Genomic DNA, 17725 nt, shown 5'->3' with positions numbered 1-17725 from the left:
TTAAATAAGAAACACAGAAACAATGTAAAAGAGAAAGCCGAGAAGTCAGAGCTCAGAGCTAAAATCTCACCCTTCCTCCTGCTGTCCCAGCTTCGTGAAAAGAGACCTACTTCCTGTCGGTTCGTTTTTTTAAAGTATGTTGTTCTGCCTTCTCATTGGTTGTAAACCCAAACACATGACTGCCTCGTCACTGTCTGAATGTACAGCCCCCTAGGTCTTAAAGGCATATGTCTCCAATGCTGACTGTATCCCTGAACACACAGAGATCTTATGGGATTAAAGGCGTGTGCCACCACCGCCACACTCTTGCTATGGCTCTAATAGCTCTGACCCTGAACACACAGATATCTATGGGATTAAAGGTGTGTGCCACCACCGCCACACTCTTGCTATGGCTCTAATAGCTCTGACTCCCAGACAACTTTATTTATTAACATACAATCAAAATAATAATTCAGTACAATTAGATTATCACCACAACAACCCTTTCAGAGGGGTCCCCTAAGACCATCAGAAAATACAGATATTTGCATTACAATTCATAATAGTAGCAAAATTACAGTTATGAGGTAGCAACGACAATTTTATGATTTGGGGTCACCACGGCATGGGGAATTTTATTAAAGGGTCTCAGCATCAGGAGGGTTGAGAACCACTGCTCTAGGGGTTAGGGAGATAGAGCAATGGTTAAAATGATTTTTGCTCAAGAATGAAATCTAGAGCAAATGCCAGGTGGACAGGGCACCTGCCTATAATTCCAGCCTCAGAAGGCAGAGACGGGATCCCCGGAGCAAGCTGACTAGCAACATTAGCCATATCGATGAGTGCTGGGTTTGATTGAGAGACCCTGCCTTAAAAAGTAAGATGGAAGAGTGTTTGGGGATGATTCCCAACCTCATCCTCAGGTCTCCACATGCATGTTCACATATGTGCATGTGTTCACACACACGCGAAGCATGCATAAGTACACTCATGCATAAACATCTCACACACACATACACAAACACACCACACACGAGAGGATGAAAAATAATCTCTTTGTACTTTGTGCTGGCTCTTCCGACTTCGCAGTGGGCTGGTAGGGTGGCACCACCTTAGCGAAGCTGGCTCCTGCGTCTCCCCCCACCCCTCCCCAGAATGCACCACGCGGCACCTCCTTTGCTGCCGCCTGGGATGCGGAGGACCCTTTCCTTTGCTCTTTTTTCTGCTTCACGAGCAAACTGTGAGACAGTGCTGTTTTATTTCGGTCTCTCTCGCCTCACATCCACACCTGACCCCCACCTGCTCTCTCCTGAGGAAGACTGACTGGACGCCTCACTGTCTTCCATGCCGCTCTCAGTATCTACCCCAATGCATTCGGAGTCCCGGAGCTTCAGCAAGCTCTGCTGGGTTCACTGAAGACTTCAGGGGACAGAGAGCTCACCCCACAAGCACCTCACTAGCCCAATCTTCCACCTCCCTGCTCCTCCTGTCCTGACTATGTTGTGTCTCTTATCTGTTAACTAAATAGTTAGAAGGTGGGAGGAAATTACGAATTTTAGCTTAAATCTATAAAAACAGTATGGGGGTGAATATGCACAGTATGCAGTTTATATACATACAAAAGCTTGGAGGGAAAAAGGCCAAAACGTCAGAAAATAAATACTGTGCATGCATGTCATGGGATTCATATAGATAGTGCAAAGCTTACTAGAGGGGAGCAGCTTAGCATATCCACATCCCCACAGTTATCCATAGCTTTTGCCTTTATAACAAAAGCAATTAAAAACTACTCATTTAAGCAGGAATCCAATAGACGAGCACAATTTTGTTATTTGCAGGCTTCGGGTTATAGTAGATACTTGGTCATTTTACCTCTCTTGTACTCTGTGTTCTCCAATCTGCCTCTTCCCACTTTCTCCCCCATCCTCTACCAGCTCACAGCATATATTGTCCCCTTTTCTATGGGGATTAATTTAGCGTACCCCACTTCTCTAATCCTCCACACTCATGCCCATGACAGTACAACAAAGGCCTCCTCCTTCTATGTGGCTCAGAGTAGACGACAGAGGTGCCTGATTCCTTGGACACACCAGCCAAACTGACACTTTCTCGTTACCTAAACTCACTGATTCATTGTACCAATAGCACTCTCTCTACTGTCTAGAGCACCCTGACTCTAGACAAAATGCCACCTTCTCCAGAAAGGCCTGCCACACACCTCTGCAAGCTGACCAGGTTGCGCACCTGTAAGGTCTTCCTCATGTGGCTGGGTCATTGACCACTCTAAGAAGTGGGTCTGGTATCTCAAGAAAATAACCACACTGTGGTGATATTTTATTTGTGCTGAAATGTGGTGATATTTTGTCTGTGCTTTAATAAATAAAGTTTGCCTGGAGAGCAGAGGAAATAGCAAGCCATTTTAAGTAAACAAAGAAGTCAGGCAGTGGTAGCACACGCCCTTAATCCTATCTCGGAGCAGGCAGGGGCTCCGTGTGTTCAAGGCCACACTAGGAAACAGAGCCAAGCATGGTGACTCGTGCCTTTATTCCCAGTACCAACCATAGAGACCTGGAGGTCTGTACAGACAGACAGAAAGTGACAGAGCTGTGTAGGAAGAGGAAGTGAGGTAGCTGGGCTGAGAAAGCCAATGAGAAGGCAGAAGAGCAAGGCATATAAGCCTAGGTAGATAGGAAGTAGTGCATTTTGGAAGCTGCTGAGTTGGTGAGGTGAGGTTAGCTGTGGCTTTCCCTATTTCCCTGATCCTTCTCCAAGGCTTTCACCCCTATATCTGACTCGTGTTTTTGATTTAATAAGACCATTTAGAAATTCGTCTACACCACACAGTCCAAAAGGTTTACTTCTTCAGAGCAGTGCATAACTGTGCCCGCTCCAGCAGGCCAGCACACCTGGCGGGAGCCCCACCGGGGTTTAATTCCTAACTCACAGGGCTCCTTGCCCCACTCCAGGTGGCCAATGTGGAGCCGAAAGTACAACCTTGAGCACGTAGTTTTATTTCCAGAAGGCCTGGCCCTGGAGGATTTTAAATTTCTTCTAAGCAGCTTCTTTAGTGTTTTTAATGGAGTTTTGTTTCATTTAACTCTTTAGGGAAAAGGGGGAAAAAGTACATTTTATTTACAATTCCCCTTTTTTTTTATCTTCTTCAAATGTGATTAACATTGTCTAGCTTTCCTGGTTTATAGCATTCATCAGGAACATATGGTAAGATGTGGGGAGTCTCTTACTGTTGTTTCAATTAGTAGTTGGACTAACCCTCATATGCATATCAACCAACTAACAGGACCCAACTATACTCATGGTCACTGGCCACTCCAAGGCCTTGGCCATCTTGCTACAAGAAAATGAGGTGGGTGCCAAGAGGGCATCTTCCTGAAGCAAAGGTAGGAAGAACCCATGTGGGATTCCTGGCCCATCCCTAAGAGGCACGCACTGCACTCAGGCTGAGGTCTAGCAAGTTGCTCAGAATAGTCCAGACTTGAGGAAAAAGGGTGCAGCCCTGACTCCCGACGGGAGGGGTAGCCAACAGTTCCAGCAGTTATTTCTTTACCCCACCTCGCCTCGGGTGCAGGGTGTCTCTCTCCAGCTGCAGTCTGACCTCCCAGAAGGCCATGCTAAAGCTCTCCCAGCCCTCTGGCCTCCACACTGCCCACTGTCACGAGTCTCTTTTGAGTGAGCAGACGGCTTCCATTCATCCCTCGCAGTCAAACAATTCCCGTGAAAATGGAAACACCTGGACAAACATGACATGGAAATGAGCCAGATTTTCCTCTAGTGGTCTCCATGGTGCGGAACACAAACCTCACCAAGTTGAGATCTATTCGAGATTTTTCCACGGTGTTCGCCTACCGCCTTGTTCACTGAACGTCAAAAATGGGGGGAGAGAGGAGAAGCGTCTCTGCTTCACCGAGAGTCAGTCCAATCTTCTTTCTCCTGCAGCTGTTCAACACAACGATTGAAACCTCTGAGAAGGCGGATGACCTGCAGTACCGCCTGAACATCCTCCTGCAGCAGACCCTCCTCACCGCGTACACCAACGTCTCCCGAGGGCTCTTCGAGCAGCACAAGCTCATCTACAGCTTCATGCTCTGCGTGGAGATCATGCGCCAGCAAGGGCAGCTGACGGAGGCCGAGTGGAACTTCTTCCTCCGAGGTTCCGCAGGAATGGAGAAGGTACCTGAGAGGCTGACAGTCTCCCACCCGGTAGCTCACATGTCACTTTTCTTACTGTTGTGACCAGAGAGTGGCAAAATTCCCGACAAGAAGCCGCTTGAGGGAGGGAGCGTTGGCCTGAGCTCCACAGAGGGCACCGCGGTCACGCTGTGCCCACAGTCGGGAAGGAGAGCCAGGACCAGACGTGGGGCCAGCAGAAAGGTTGAGAGCAACATGTGGGAACAGATGATAACACCTGTTTGATTTGGAGTGCTATCTTGAGGGGGTCAGTTAAGTAAATTCTTCCCTCGTAGAACTCTGCTAAAGATTTCTGTTTAAAAAAAAAAAAAAAAAAAAAAAGTATTCCTCATTCCTTCCCAAACCATGTTTTCTGTGCTGTTCAATAAATACAGAGCAAAGTCCTTCCTTGTTAAGGACAAACAACAGGGTCAGAGGTCAGACACATGCAACAGACAAGCTCCTGGCAGGCTACTAACCACAAACTACAGAAATGGAAAAGTACATCCAGGCAATAAAGACCTCAAGAGCCACCCCCAGTTGCCCGCTTCCTCCAGCCAGACTCTGCTTCCTAAAGCTTCCACAACCTTACCCAAGGTGCCATCAGCTGGAGACCAACCGTTCAAACACAGGATCCCGCGAGGAGCATGCCACAGGCACACCGCAGCACGCAGTCACCTACCTGACAATGCTCCCCAGTCAGGAGGCCAGTTACAGCTCCACTGTGCCTCCAGCCGCCTGGAGAATTTGGTTAACATTTTTGCCTCCAGAGGACTAAGTTGAGCTCCCAGCACTCACAAATGATAGCTTACAACTGCCTATCACTCTGACTCCAAGAGATCCAACATCCTCCTCTGGACTTCATGGGTACCTGCACACACGTGCACATACACACACAAACACGTAATTTTTAAAAAGCAATCTTAAAAAGAAAAAAAAACAGAAAATATTAACCATCTTACAAATGTGGAGAGTTTTCTCACACAGAGGCTCAGAGAAATGAAAGAATTTTCCAGAACACGTTAATGCGTGAGAGGGACTGATTCAAACATATGTCCAAGTCTCCAATGCCATGTCTCTTCCATTGTTTGTGGTGTTCTTCATGAGCAGGCCATATTTTCAAAAGAGGTTGAAATTCCATCAAATTCAAAGCTTTAAAAACACTCAGAAATCAAAATATCAATTAACCAATTAATGACCGGACTCAGTGACGCACTCTTTTAATCCCAGAATGTAGATGGTGGGTGCAGAGGCTGGTGGATCTCTATGAGTTCAAGGCCAACCTGATCTACATAACAAGTTCCAGGCTAACCAGAACTACATAGTAAGACCCTGTCAAAAATGAACAAACAAAAAAACCACACAAAAATCCCCTTTAGAAATTTCTCAAAAGTTTTTAAAATTAAAATTCTCCTTCTTTCACTTAAAAAAAAAGTGAAATGAAAGGTGAAGGATTTCCCTTCCACTCGTGAAAGGAACAGTGAGATGCCTCCTGGGTTAAAGAGGCTTGCTGCCAAGCCTGATGACCTGAGTTCAATCCCCAAGACCCACATGGTAGAAGGGAAGGAATGACCCCCACAAATTTTCTTCTGCTCCCCACATGTGCCTTAAGGCATGTGTGCACCCACATGCATGCACACACAACAAATAAATAAATGCAACTTTAAATGTCTTAAATATGTTTGGAGATATATTTTATACTGTTACCTAGTCAGCTATATATTTTAACTCTAATAATTTCCATTTTTATCTTGTGTCACATGGGTTTTGCTACCTTACAAGGCACGTTAGATTTTCTGGAATAATATAATGCCCGTGTGTGAAACATGGTAAGAAAATTTGCACTGATCAAATTCAGTTTTTCTTAGGACTGGATGGAAGGGGGTGTAGGAGAAATAGCAAGGGGTCCAGGCATATCTCGTTTTCTAGCACTTGGCTTCTGGGCGCTGCAGCCACGTTTTTTTTTGTTTTGTTTTGTTTTTTTTTTTGTTTTTTTTTTTTACGTCCAGATCATCTACAGGCCATTGTCCAATAGCAGGAGCTTACTGTGTGGCTCTGGGTTACACACTGGCCACTCTCAGTATTCCAAGCTCTCAGTATTATTATATCTGAGCTCAGAGATCTGCCAGGCTACTGTTGTCATGGTTTTGGGGTGCCACAAACCACACTCAATGAAGCAGCAACCTTAAGTGTGTGTGTTCTTACTGTTTAACCAACCAACTACCCTATCTCCTCTCTTTTCTTGGGACTTCCTATTCCCAAGGTACAAGAATTGAAACTAGGCCAATTACCAGTAAAGGGGGGCTGGAGGAATTGGGAGAAGATGCTGTGGGAGGGGACAATTTAGAACAAAGGATAATGGCACCTATGTATAAAAATCCCATAATGAAAGCCATTACTTTGTACCTTAACTTAAAATTATAATAACAAGTAAATAAAAAAGAAATTAGAAACTGGAGAGATGACTCCATTGTCAAGAGCATGGGCTGCTCTTGCTGAGGATCCAGGTTCTGTTCCCAGCACCCACATGGTGGCTCATAACTGCCTGTAACTCCAGGTCCAGGGAATCCAGCGTCCTCTTCTGGCCTCCTTGGGCACCAGACATGCACATGGTGTACATGCATACATGCAGGCAAACACTCATGCACATAAAATAAAAAGAAATTAAAAGAAAGAAATTTAGCCAACTAGCAATTGTGCAGCGACCTTTAGATGTTCAAGTGAGAGGAAGCATCATGAATTTCTCACTCAGAATCTAAAACCCCAAACAATGAAGGTTGGAAGAAGCCAGGCCTCCTGCACCAGGAATGAGTAGAGCTGTGAGAGCACAGAGAAAGCTCCTGAAGACAATCCTTTTCTGTTGCCCTTGTTGGGGAGGTATCTGTTTGGTTTGGTTTTGGGGTTTTGTTTTGTTTTGCTTTGTTTTTGAGGCTGGGTCTCTATATTATGTATCTCTGGCCATCCTGGAACTCACTCTGTAGACCAGGCTGGCCTCAAACTCACAGAGATCCATCTGCCTCTGCCTCCCGAGTGCTGGGATTAAAGGTGTGCACCGCCGCACCAGCCCCTTGAAGGGAATGAGAAGCACCACTCCAGTGAGCACAGGAATGACGAGGAAAGAAGACCGGTCCAGCCACCTCAGTCCGAAGCCTGACTTGACTCTCTAAGTCTGTGGGGGCAGAGGAAGGTAGAGAAGATACAGAAGAAGAGTTGGAAACCTTCTTTGTTGTAAGGGCGAGGCGAAGCAGCAGGTACTGTTGCAGAGGCTGCAGAGAGCTGTCTAGACTATGGAGTTAAGGATGGCTCTTGCAAAGCACCTAGGTTCAGTTCCCAGCATCCACATAACCGCTCACAACTGTCTAACTCCAGTTCCAGGGGATACAACGCCCTCTTCTGGCCTCTGTGGGCACTGCACTCATGTGGTGCACATACATACATACATGCAGGCAAAACACTCTTCTTGCACATAGTACAAAATGATTTTTTAAATGTTTTAAGAATTGAAAAGAGTGAACGACAGTAAAAGTCCTCCACTGTGCTGGGTGGAGCATCAGAGCCTGGTGAGTGGCACATCTAGGGTTGGAAAGAGGCCTTGGCAGTTAAGAACACTTGCTGCTCCTGGAGAGAGCCCCAGTGTGCTTCTCAGCACACACACGCACACACACACACACACACACACACACACACACACACACATTAGGTGGCTCACAACTGCTGTAACTCTGGCTCCAGAGGGTCCAACACCACCTTCTGGCTTCTGCAGGCACTTATATGCATGGGTGCATACAAACACTATCTGTATACAACATGGTCACTAAACATCTCAAACCCACTGTTAAGATCTACAGCTCAAGAGAGAAAACAGATCCCACTCTGGTAGACAGTATTCATGGTCACTCAAGAGCTCTCATGAAGACAATATCCCCTCTGTGACCCAATGGAGCAGGAGTAATTGATTTTCAAGTCCCACTACTTACGAAGCATATCTCATAAGGACATCTGCCATAGAACATGATTCTTCTAGAGATCTGGGCAAAGTAAATTGAAAACCTTCTAGAAAGGGTTCAACATCTGGACACCATTACAAGTATTCACAATTTAAAAGAGGGGTTAACAAGAACTTTAGAGTAAGTTGACTTCAACTCTCAGGCATGACTTTGGGGGATCCAGACTTCTGTACAGGAAGGAAATATAGATGTAATTTTTAGAAATCCAGAGAATTGGAATTAGAAGTGTCTGGGGAGTTGGACAGAGTGGCTGATTTGCTACAATCTCATGATGAAACCCAAATTACTTCTTATAGACCAAAGGGTGTGAGTTCTTGAGATGGAAGCTACTTCTGGTGAAGAAGCTTTGAAGGCTGTGGAAATAAAAAGGGCTTTAAAATACTACACAAGGGACTGAGAGATGGCTCAATGGGTAAGAACCTCTGAAGACATCTGTACACATCACACACACACACACACACACACACACACACTAATCAAAATCAATCTGTTTAAATGAAACAAAATCACACACACTTACCTGAATGAGAAGGATTTGAGAAGACTGACTCCAATTTTGAAAGCTGTTCTACTGTGGGTGAGATGCTGCAAGCAGAGTCTCAAGCTGCAGAGAAATCTGTTGTGAAAGAAAGAGGTAAGATTTGCACTGAATTTAAGAAACTGCCAGCGCCACCACCCTGAGCAGTCAGCAGCCAGCCACCAACACCAGGACCCTCCACCAGTGATGACGTCACAACTCAGCAAAGACTCAGATGATCATTAGCAATTTTTAGCAATGACGTTTTGAATTAAGGTATTTACATTTTTAGGCACAATGCCACATTTTGCATATGTAATAGATGACAATATAGTATAAAATAATTTCATGTGCCCTAGTAAACCAGAAACTTAATGTAACATTTAATTGCATTATCCACCTTGTTGCAGTGATCTGGAATTGAACCTGAGATATATCCTGGAGTATGTTTATGTATAGTCTGATATTTAGGGAATTAAGTCTTCTAAAACTGCCTAGCAACAGTTACACTTATCTGTTAATATTCAAAAATCATTGTGTTATATCAGCAGTTCTCTTCCTGTGGTTTGAGACCCCTTTAGGGATCTCACATCAAATATCCTGCATATCAGATATTTACATTATGATTCATAACAGTAATAAAATTACAGTTATGAAGTAGCAATGAAATAATTTTATAATCGGGGGTCAACACAAGATGAGGAACTGTATTAAAGGGTCACAGCATTGGGAATGTTGAGAACCGCTGGGTTGTATGCTTTAAATGGTTGAATTAGATGATGTATTATTTGTATGCAACAAACTGCTTGAAAACATAGTCGAGCATCTATTTAGGGAAATTTCATAGAACTAGTTTCAGCCCACAGCCGTAGTTATCTCTCTCTTGGAAAACTCTCCAGCCTTATGTAAGTACTTCCTGGAATATTGCCAGGCATCCCAAAGGAGATTTCTAGGAACATCTGAAATAACTCCATATGTGCTCATCAAAGCTAAATTAAGTGTGTGTGTGTGTGTGTGTGTGTGTGTGTGTGTGTGTGTGTGTGTTCTTAACGGTTTTTTTTTAATTATATGCATGTTGGGGGGGACCACACGAGTGCTTGCCATGTCCAGAAGAGGGTGTCAGATCCCCTGGAACCGAAGTTACAGGTGGTTGTGAGCCATCTAAGATGGCTGCTGGAATCTGAACTCGGGTTCTCTGTGTAGCACAAATCTTAAAGAGTCTTATTAACAAAATCAAACCTGAGCCAGGTATTGGGGTGAATGCTGGAAGATCAGAGAAGTAGAACAAGCCACAGCCACCTCACCTTGCCAATTCCTCAGCTAATTCTGTTTCCTCAGACTGAATGCCTCTCAGCTGAACTGTGCTGCTCAAAAGCCTGAAAACTTAACCAGCTCTAGTTCCTGGTCCTCACGCCTTATATACCTTTCTGCTTTCTGCCATCACTTCCTGGGATTAAAGGCTCACTTCCTGGGATTAGAGGTGTGAGCCACCATGCCTGGCTGTTTCCAGTGTGGCTTTAAACTCACAGAGATCCGGATGGATGGATCTCTGCCTCCCAAATGATAGGATTAAAGGCGTGTGTGCCACCACATTCTGGCCTCTATATCTAGTGGCTGTTCTGTTCTCTGACCCCAGAAGTTTATTAGGGTGGACAATATATTGGGGAACACAATATCACCATATCTCTGCAAGAGAAGCAAGTGTTCTTAACCTCTGAGCCATCTCTCCATCCCTGTATGATTATCTTTTTACTGTCTTGGTGCTGGTATTACTCCACTGGTCAGCTTTCCTCACCTTCCAGGCTTTGGAGTATAGTTGTTCAGGGAAAAGGATACCATTAACCATAGAAGTATTTTGGAGCTGGGAGATGGATGTGGGATGATGCGGGAGAGCCTGAATGTGAGCATAACAGATTTGACTTTACTCCTTCACCAGGTCATCTCTGCTCTCTGCAGCGTCAACTGGGAAGTCTCAGCACCTGCCCTCATGTGCAGAGCAGTCCCCTGAGAACTGAGGTTGACACAGCACTGTGCCTTTTGCTTGCTTGCTGACTTCCTTGCTTTTTAAGACAATGTAGTCTGGGCTAGATTTGAACTCATGACCCTCCTGTCTCAGCCTCCAATGGAATTATGGGTGTGCACTACAATAGTAACATAGTTATCTTTACCACTCATGTCTATTTCATCATATCTTATTATTTGTGATAAAAAAAAATGTTTGTGTGTTGGGGGCGGGTATGTGAGGGTATGTACACATGGGGGTGAACTCATGAACACATGGGTGGAGGCCAGCAAAGAATGTTGGGTACCCTCCTCTATCACACTCTTCTTCCCTTGAGACAGGCTCTCACTGGCCTAGTGCTCACTGGTTTTTCTGCTTGCTGACAAGCTCCAGCTCTCCTCCTGACTCTGAAAGATGTAAACAGACACCCCCGAAGTGTTCCCCTGATGCTGAGGATCTGAATACAAGTCCTCACTCTTGCCCAGCAGGTGCCCCTCCCCACAAGCGGCCTCCCAGCCCCGAGAATGGCTGCTTCTCCTGCGCTGTTACAGCTTCTTTTCCCCCAGACGAGGTGGAAGTGCATGCTATGATGGCTGTTCTCTGTCTCCCTGCAGGAGCGCCCTCCTAAGCCCGAAGCTCCCTGGCTGCCACTTAACATGTGGTTCTCGTGCTGTGACTTAGAAGAAGCATTTCCAGTTTTTGAAGGACTTACGAAAAATATACTGTTACATCCCATTCATATACACTTAGGTAAGATGACAAAAAGTGCTGTGGATGAGGGGGGGCATATATAGGCTCCTGAGTCTTTAACTCATGCATTCACCCTTTCTCCAATGTCTATACTTTTTGCAAAAAAAGAAAAAAATCATAGGTTAATTTCCTTTACAGTATCTTGCTGTGGGATGGTCTGTATATCAAATTACTCTGATTGGTCAATAAATAAAACACTGATTGGCCAGTGGCTAGGCAGGAAGTAGAGGTGGGACTAACAGAGAGGAGAAAAGAAAGAACAGGAAGGCAGAAGAGTCACTGCCAGCTGTAGATGTAACCAACTGTCTTATTAAATAAGAAACACAGAAACAATGTAAAAGAGAGAGCCGAGAAGTCAGAGCTCAGAGCTAAAATCTCACCCTTCCTCCTGCTGTCCCAGCTTCGCGAAAAGAGACCTACTTCCTGTCGGTTCGTTTTTTTATAGTATGTTGTTCTGCCTTCTCATTGGTTGTAAACCCAAACACATGACTGCCTCGTCACTGTCTGAATGTACAGCCCCCTAGGTCTTAAAGGCATATGTCTCCAATGCTGACTGTATCCCTGAACACACAGAGATCTTATGGGATTAAAGGCGTGTGCCACCACCGCCACACTCTTGCTATGGCTCTAATGGCTCTGACTCCCAGACAACTTTATTTATTAACATACAATCAAAATAATAATTCAGTACAATTAGATTACCACCACAGCCAGCTGCCACCATGACAAGCAGCATGTGAAGACTCCTGTAAGCCATGAGCCACGTGGCAAGGTATAGATTTATGGAAATGGATTAATTTAAGCTATAAGAACAGTTAGCAAGAAGCCTGCCATGGCCATACAGTTTGTAAGCAATATAAGTCTCTGTGTTTACTTGGTTGGGTCTGAGTGGCCGTGGGACTGGCAGATGACAAAGATTTGTCCTGACTGTGGGCAAGGCAGGAAAACTCTAGCAACAGTATCTTGAATTGAATGCTTGGCTCATGAATTTTAATTATTTCATGGCTACTTTACATTGTGTATGTGTGTGTGTGTGTGTGTGTGTGTGTGTGTGTGTGTGTGTGTGTGTGTGTATGTGTGTGTGTGTGTTGTAGGAGGATGTATTCACCTATGCAAGTGGACAGCTATGGAAGCCAAAAACTGGTGTCGGGTATCTTTCTTCTATCATTTCTCCACCTTTTATGTTTGTGTGACAGGGTCTCTCACTGAGCCTGAAGTTAACCTTTTCCACTAGGCTGGTTGGCCAGAGATTCACCTGCCGCCACTGTCCATCACTAAAGTTAGAGGCAAGAGCACCAATGTCTGGCTTTTCCATGGGTGCTGGGGATCTGAACTCGGGTCTTCCTGCTTCACAGCAGGCTCTTTGCTCGCTGAGCCATCTCCCCAGCCCTGCTTTGTCATGGTGGAGGCAGCTGTAGCTGCATTCCACAGATCTTTAAGCTTTTCTAAGGGATGGCGTGTGTACTGAAAAGTCAGACGTACAACTTGACATCATACACTTACACACTTACAAACCACCACCGCACCGAGACATGGGGCAGTGCCACCATCTCGGAATCCCTCCCGCCTCCTCACGGCACCTTCCCCCTTTGACCTAGGTAACAACAGCTCTGAACTGTAACGCTTTCTTCCCCATATGTCTTCAGTTGTGCTCTTTCCATTCCAAAACTGAATTACAAAAAGTAATTCAAAAGCAATTCATATTTGGGGGCCTTATGGTATGGATCAAACTCAACTCTATAATGAAAAGTATCCTTGCGTTTTGCATGAGATTCTTTGTGTCCTTCTAGACATTTTGGCGGCTTGATGCATGTGCTGTCTATGGAAGATGTTCTATGCATCTCATTTATCCGAGGCGAGATTCTATATGTGATGCTCAGCTCAAACTTCCTCTGCCATTTATTTCACTGGAAGTTTTATACTCGTTCAGTCGGGTCCTGAGGGAAGCCTGTTGAAGTGCCTCATGTGGTGGGCAACTTCTGATTGCAGTTTTCCAGGGTTTTGTTTTTTTTTTTACTACATCTCATAAAATTATGCTATTATACGCAAATGAAGAAAATTCTTCATTCTTATATAGTATTTCTCTTTACTCTGAATAATACATTTTTCCTTAAAATCTATTTTAAATTGTTTTTATTGGTGTGTACTGTCTATGTGTGGGTACGCCACATGTGTGGGCGTACTGAGGAGGCCAGAAGAGGGTATCTGATACCGTAGCCCTGGGGTTACAGACAGGTATGCACAGAGTGAGGGCCCTCTGCAAGAGCAGGCGGCGCTCTTAACTGCTGAGCCGTATCTGCGGCCCTTAAAATCTCTTTTGTAATGTGAGTTTCTCTTGGCAGCCCCCATCCCTGTATTTCTACAATCTGTTTCTAAGTCTTGGGTGTCATTGTTACTGTTCAGGTGTATCTTGGTGGGTGTTGTTGTTGTGAGGCCTATAAAACTCTCTCTTTATTAGCAGGCATGTTTTAGTCCATTATATTTATTTGAGATATTAATCTATTTCTGTTTTCCAAACTGGTGAGCATTTTTAGCTCCTAGAGGATATTTGGTAATGTCTGGAGATATTTTCTTTGCCTCACTGGGGTGGTGCTGCAGGTGTCTGGTGAGAAGAGACCCAGAATGCTGCTGAGCACCCTATAATGCTCAGAACTCTCCTCGGAGAGGAACCACCTGGTCCAGAATGTCAGCATTACGGGGTCTGAGGAGGTGACCAACTTGGAGTTGCTTTTACTGTCTCATACTATGGAGGGCTTCTTTTTCCCTTCTTGACTTCAAATGGATCGTCCACAGATCATCTTAGTTTCTTCCCTACTAACATGAAGTTATGCTTCTCTTTTTCTCAGTAATTTCTCGTACTTCTAACATTACTACTGATTTAAGCTAAGCATACCCAGCAAGTGTGCTAGTGTGGAGTCTATGTGGACCAGAATTTCTGGGATCCTAATAGTTGACTTCCAAAAAGACTATCAAAAAATGCTGTTCTATGATGGCTTCAAATAAAAATTGAATTTGTATATAGTGCATGAGTTAATTAGCGAGGTCAAGACTATAGCAGAGCCGCACACGAAATCTACTCTACTCATCAGAGAGGCCTGCATACGGACAGTTAGGGATGGACAGAAGACAGAGGACTAGCTGCGGCTGAGTGCAGACAGACAAAGAAGGAAGGAGTTGACAGGCATGGGAATTCCGGGAGCAACCCTTTGCTTCTCGATAAACTGAGAAGACGGTAAAGGATTACCCCTGTCCACTGAACTAAAACTTTAGAAAATTGTTAAAGTTCCTATTTACACCATTTATGCTCTAAAAGTGAGATTTAGAGCTTCACTGGTGGTATTTAGCAAATAATCACATTGTCACTCTGAACTCAGTCTTCATAATTGTCTTAACATAGAGTCTTTTATGGTTTTTCAACTACCACCGATTCTATTAGTTGAGAGTAACTACTTAGAACATGCAGGGGTGGAGAGATGGCTCAGTGCCCCAGTGCTTCCTGGTCTTCCAGGAGGCCTGGGTTCAGTTCCCAGAACCCACATCAGGCAGCTCAGAGCCACCCGTAACTCCAGCTCCAGGGACCAGAAGCCCTCTCCTGACCTCTTTGGGCACCTACACACATAGGCATACATATGTGTATACACATAGACACACACATACACATTAATAAAAAAATTTTTAAGTGAAATAGTGGGGGAGGCTCTGGGAAGAGTTATGGTGAGGAGTCAGAGATGATCCACATATATTTCATGCACATATATTACCAAATAATAAACATGTTATATTAAAATATAAAATTAAAACAAATAGACCTTTAAAATAAAACTTACAACATGGAAACATGCCAAAGCACTAGAAATGAGAGTAAATGAGAACCTCGGGGGTAGTCTTCTGCCTACTTTGGGTTTGTTTGGGTTCAAACTGGATGGGATCAGCTCTGCGATGAGGAGTCTCCCACTGCCGCTCAGCTGCTGCTCACACTAATGCAACCACCGTCAGCTGATGAGCATCACTGTGACGTGAGCCCTGTGCCAGCACACCCTGTCATCACCTCCATTCCCATAGGAGTCAGAAGTTCTGCGTAGGTGGACACCGCCCCAGGACCACTACCAAAGGTGTCACTCAATTTCCAAGTGTCGCTGGCTCTTTGCTGCTCATAGGCCCTCAGAAGATGTGCCCAGCAATCCAACTCCAGGGGGTTCGATGCCCTCTTCTGGCCTCTGTGGACTCCTCTACATATGTACACAGATACCCACACACAAATAAAATATAAAAATAATCTTTTTTAAAAAGCTAGCTAGCATCCTAACCCTCACGCAAGAGGCAGGCTCATTTCTTGGAAATATTGCGTAGCTGGAGTGGTGTGGGAAGAATGATGTACTCAGTATACTGGGGCATGTGGCTGTATATATGTCGATGTCTTCATCTATTCGTTATCGCAATCGAATTACATATACCAGAGTCAATATTTCTCCTGTGGAAAGCTAACAGCTGTATGCTATTCTTTTATTTTTCTTTTTAGATGTATTGATTTTTATGTTTATTGATGTTCTACTTGCCTGTATGTTTGTGTACCACATGCATGCATGGTACCCACAGAGGTCAAAAGAGGGCACTGGATCCCCTGGAACTGGAGTTATGAGTAGTTGTGAGACACCATGCAGGAGCTAGGATCTGAACTTGAGTCCTCTGAAAGATCAGCCAATGCCCCTAACCTCTGAGCCACCTCTCCAGCCCCTGCATGCTATTTCTTAACACTATTGTATTTTCTGCTTTTCCTACTACCTCCAACAGGTGCTGCTTGAAATATTTCATGTTATTATCTAATGTATGTGTTTATTTTGTTGTGCCTTTATTATGTAATTTATATTTTAATTAGTAGAACTTGACCTACTGCCTCATTTAATTATGATTTCTTTAAATTTTGTTTTACCCAGTGTTACTCTGGTCATTTCTAATTTCACCTATGTTTGGTATAATATCTCTATACATTCCTTTCTTTTTAACTTCTCAATTTTTGGGTTTTTTTTTGTAAGTGTCTTGCTGTTGGATTTTGCTTTGTGATCTCGTCTTAAATTCTTTGCTTTCTAACTAGCTCGAGTAGGGGAGGTTAATGTTTTCACAGTTGTGTTTTAAAAAAAACTATGGCAGTAAATGTAGGTATCTCTTTGAACTAGCGACACGTATTTATTTAATTTCAGAGTCAAACTGCTTTATTAAAACATCTTTTCAAATTGTCTTCCCAGGCTCTTTTGAGACCTATATTAACCCTCGGCAATGGGAAGGCTATGCTAAATCAAAACACGATGAGTCAAAGGACCACGGCTGGGGATCGGACTTCCGCTCTTTCCATAAGCTGATTCTCATCAAGTGCTGTAAGGAAGAAAAGGTGGGTGGTCACTTTTAAATTAAAGGACAATATCACAACATGTTCACCAAAGATCACCAGCGGATTGTGAGTCATACATTTACTTGTGGCTGACAACAACCAAGTTTAGGAAGCAGCTTTAAAAATAAAAATGGTTGTTTCAGTAGAATGTGTTTTCCATGCAGGATAAGAGAAAAGCCAGGTGGGAACTGGTCATCTCCTGAAGGCTGTACACTATTAGGGAAGTTCCGCCTTCTCCACATAGGACTGGAGTCTGTTGAAAGGTTTTGGCGGGGAATTACTCTTAGCAATAAAGGGGAGGAGGCATTTGATGGGAACAAAACCATAGTCTCCAGACCCGTTTGAAAACTATTAAAGTAATCTGTGTGAGAGATCGTGGATACTGAGTTAAGACAGAAGTAGCAGATTGCCAAGAGAGCAGGGGATGTGATGAGGGACTACTATGCCTCCCAAGTTCTGCCTAGGTGCCAGTGGGGCTATTTGTACCAAAAACTAAGCCAAAGGGAAAGGATAAATGTGTGAGGTAGAGAAAGATGGCTGTGAGTTGTCAGTGCCTGCCAGCTGTCAAAATGGACGGCTATCTAGAAACTCCAGAAAGAAGTGTGTGTGTTAGAATACAGATGAGGGAATCATCAGTGTCCAGCTGGAAAGTAAAGCCACAGACGTTATTGTGACTGGGGGAATAATGCTTAGTACAATAGGAGGTCACTGGGCAGAGGATGATACTCTGATGAGCCCCACCTTTGAGGAAGGGAAATGAATAGTTAACAGAAGCTTTGGAGAGAAGCATCATGGAAAATAGTAAGGCTTGCAGTTTCGTCATGGCAAGCTAACAATGGATGCTGATGGTTCACTTTCATACGTGCAGATGTGATCCCAATTTTGCTGGTAATAAG

The 17725-nt window shown here is 44.3% G+C and overlaps 1 protein-coding gene across 4 annotated transcripts in view; it reads left to right on the top strand.

Annotated features, from left to right (window-relative positions):
- Dnah6 (dynein axonemal heavy chain 6) overlaps window positions 1-17725 on the top strand; it is a 233090-nt gene that overhangs the window by 174904 nt on the left and 40461 nt on the right. For all 4 annotated transcript variants that reach the window (XM_042273489.2, XM_042273487.2, XM_042273488.2 and 1 more), the window contains exons 61-63: window positions 3937-4170; window positions 11308-11443; window positions 16687-16829. In XM_042273489.2, coding sequence (XP_042129423.2) covers window positions 3937-4170; window positions 11308-11443; window positions 16687-16829 — 513 coding nt within the window. The remainder of the gene's footprint in view (window positions 1-3936; window positions 4171-11307; window positions 11444-16686; window positions 16830-17725) is intronic.

Source organism: Peromyscus maniculatus, chromosome 3, assembly GCF_049852395.1.
Source record: "Peromyscus maniculatus bairdii isolate BWxNUB_F1_BW_parent chromosome 3, HU_Pman_BW_mat_3.1, whole genome shotgun sequence".
Taxonomy (NCBI): Eukaryota; Metazoa; Chordata; class Mammalia; order Rodentia; family Cricetidae; genus Peromyscus; species Peromyscus maniculatus.
Note: the sequence above shows the minus strand (reverse complement) of the source record. Positions and strands in the feature narration are given on the sequence as shown.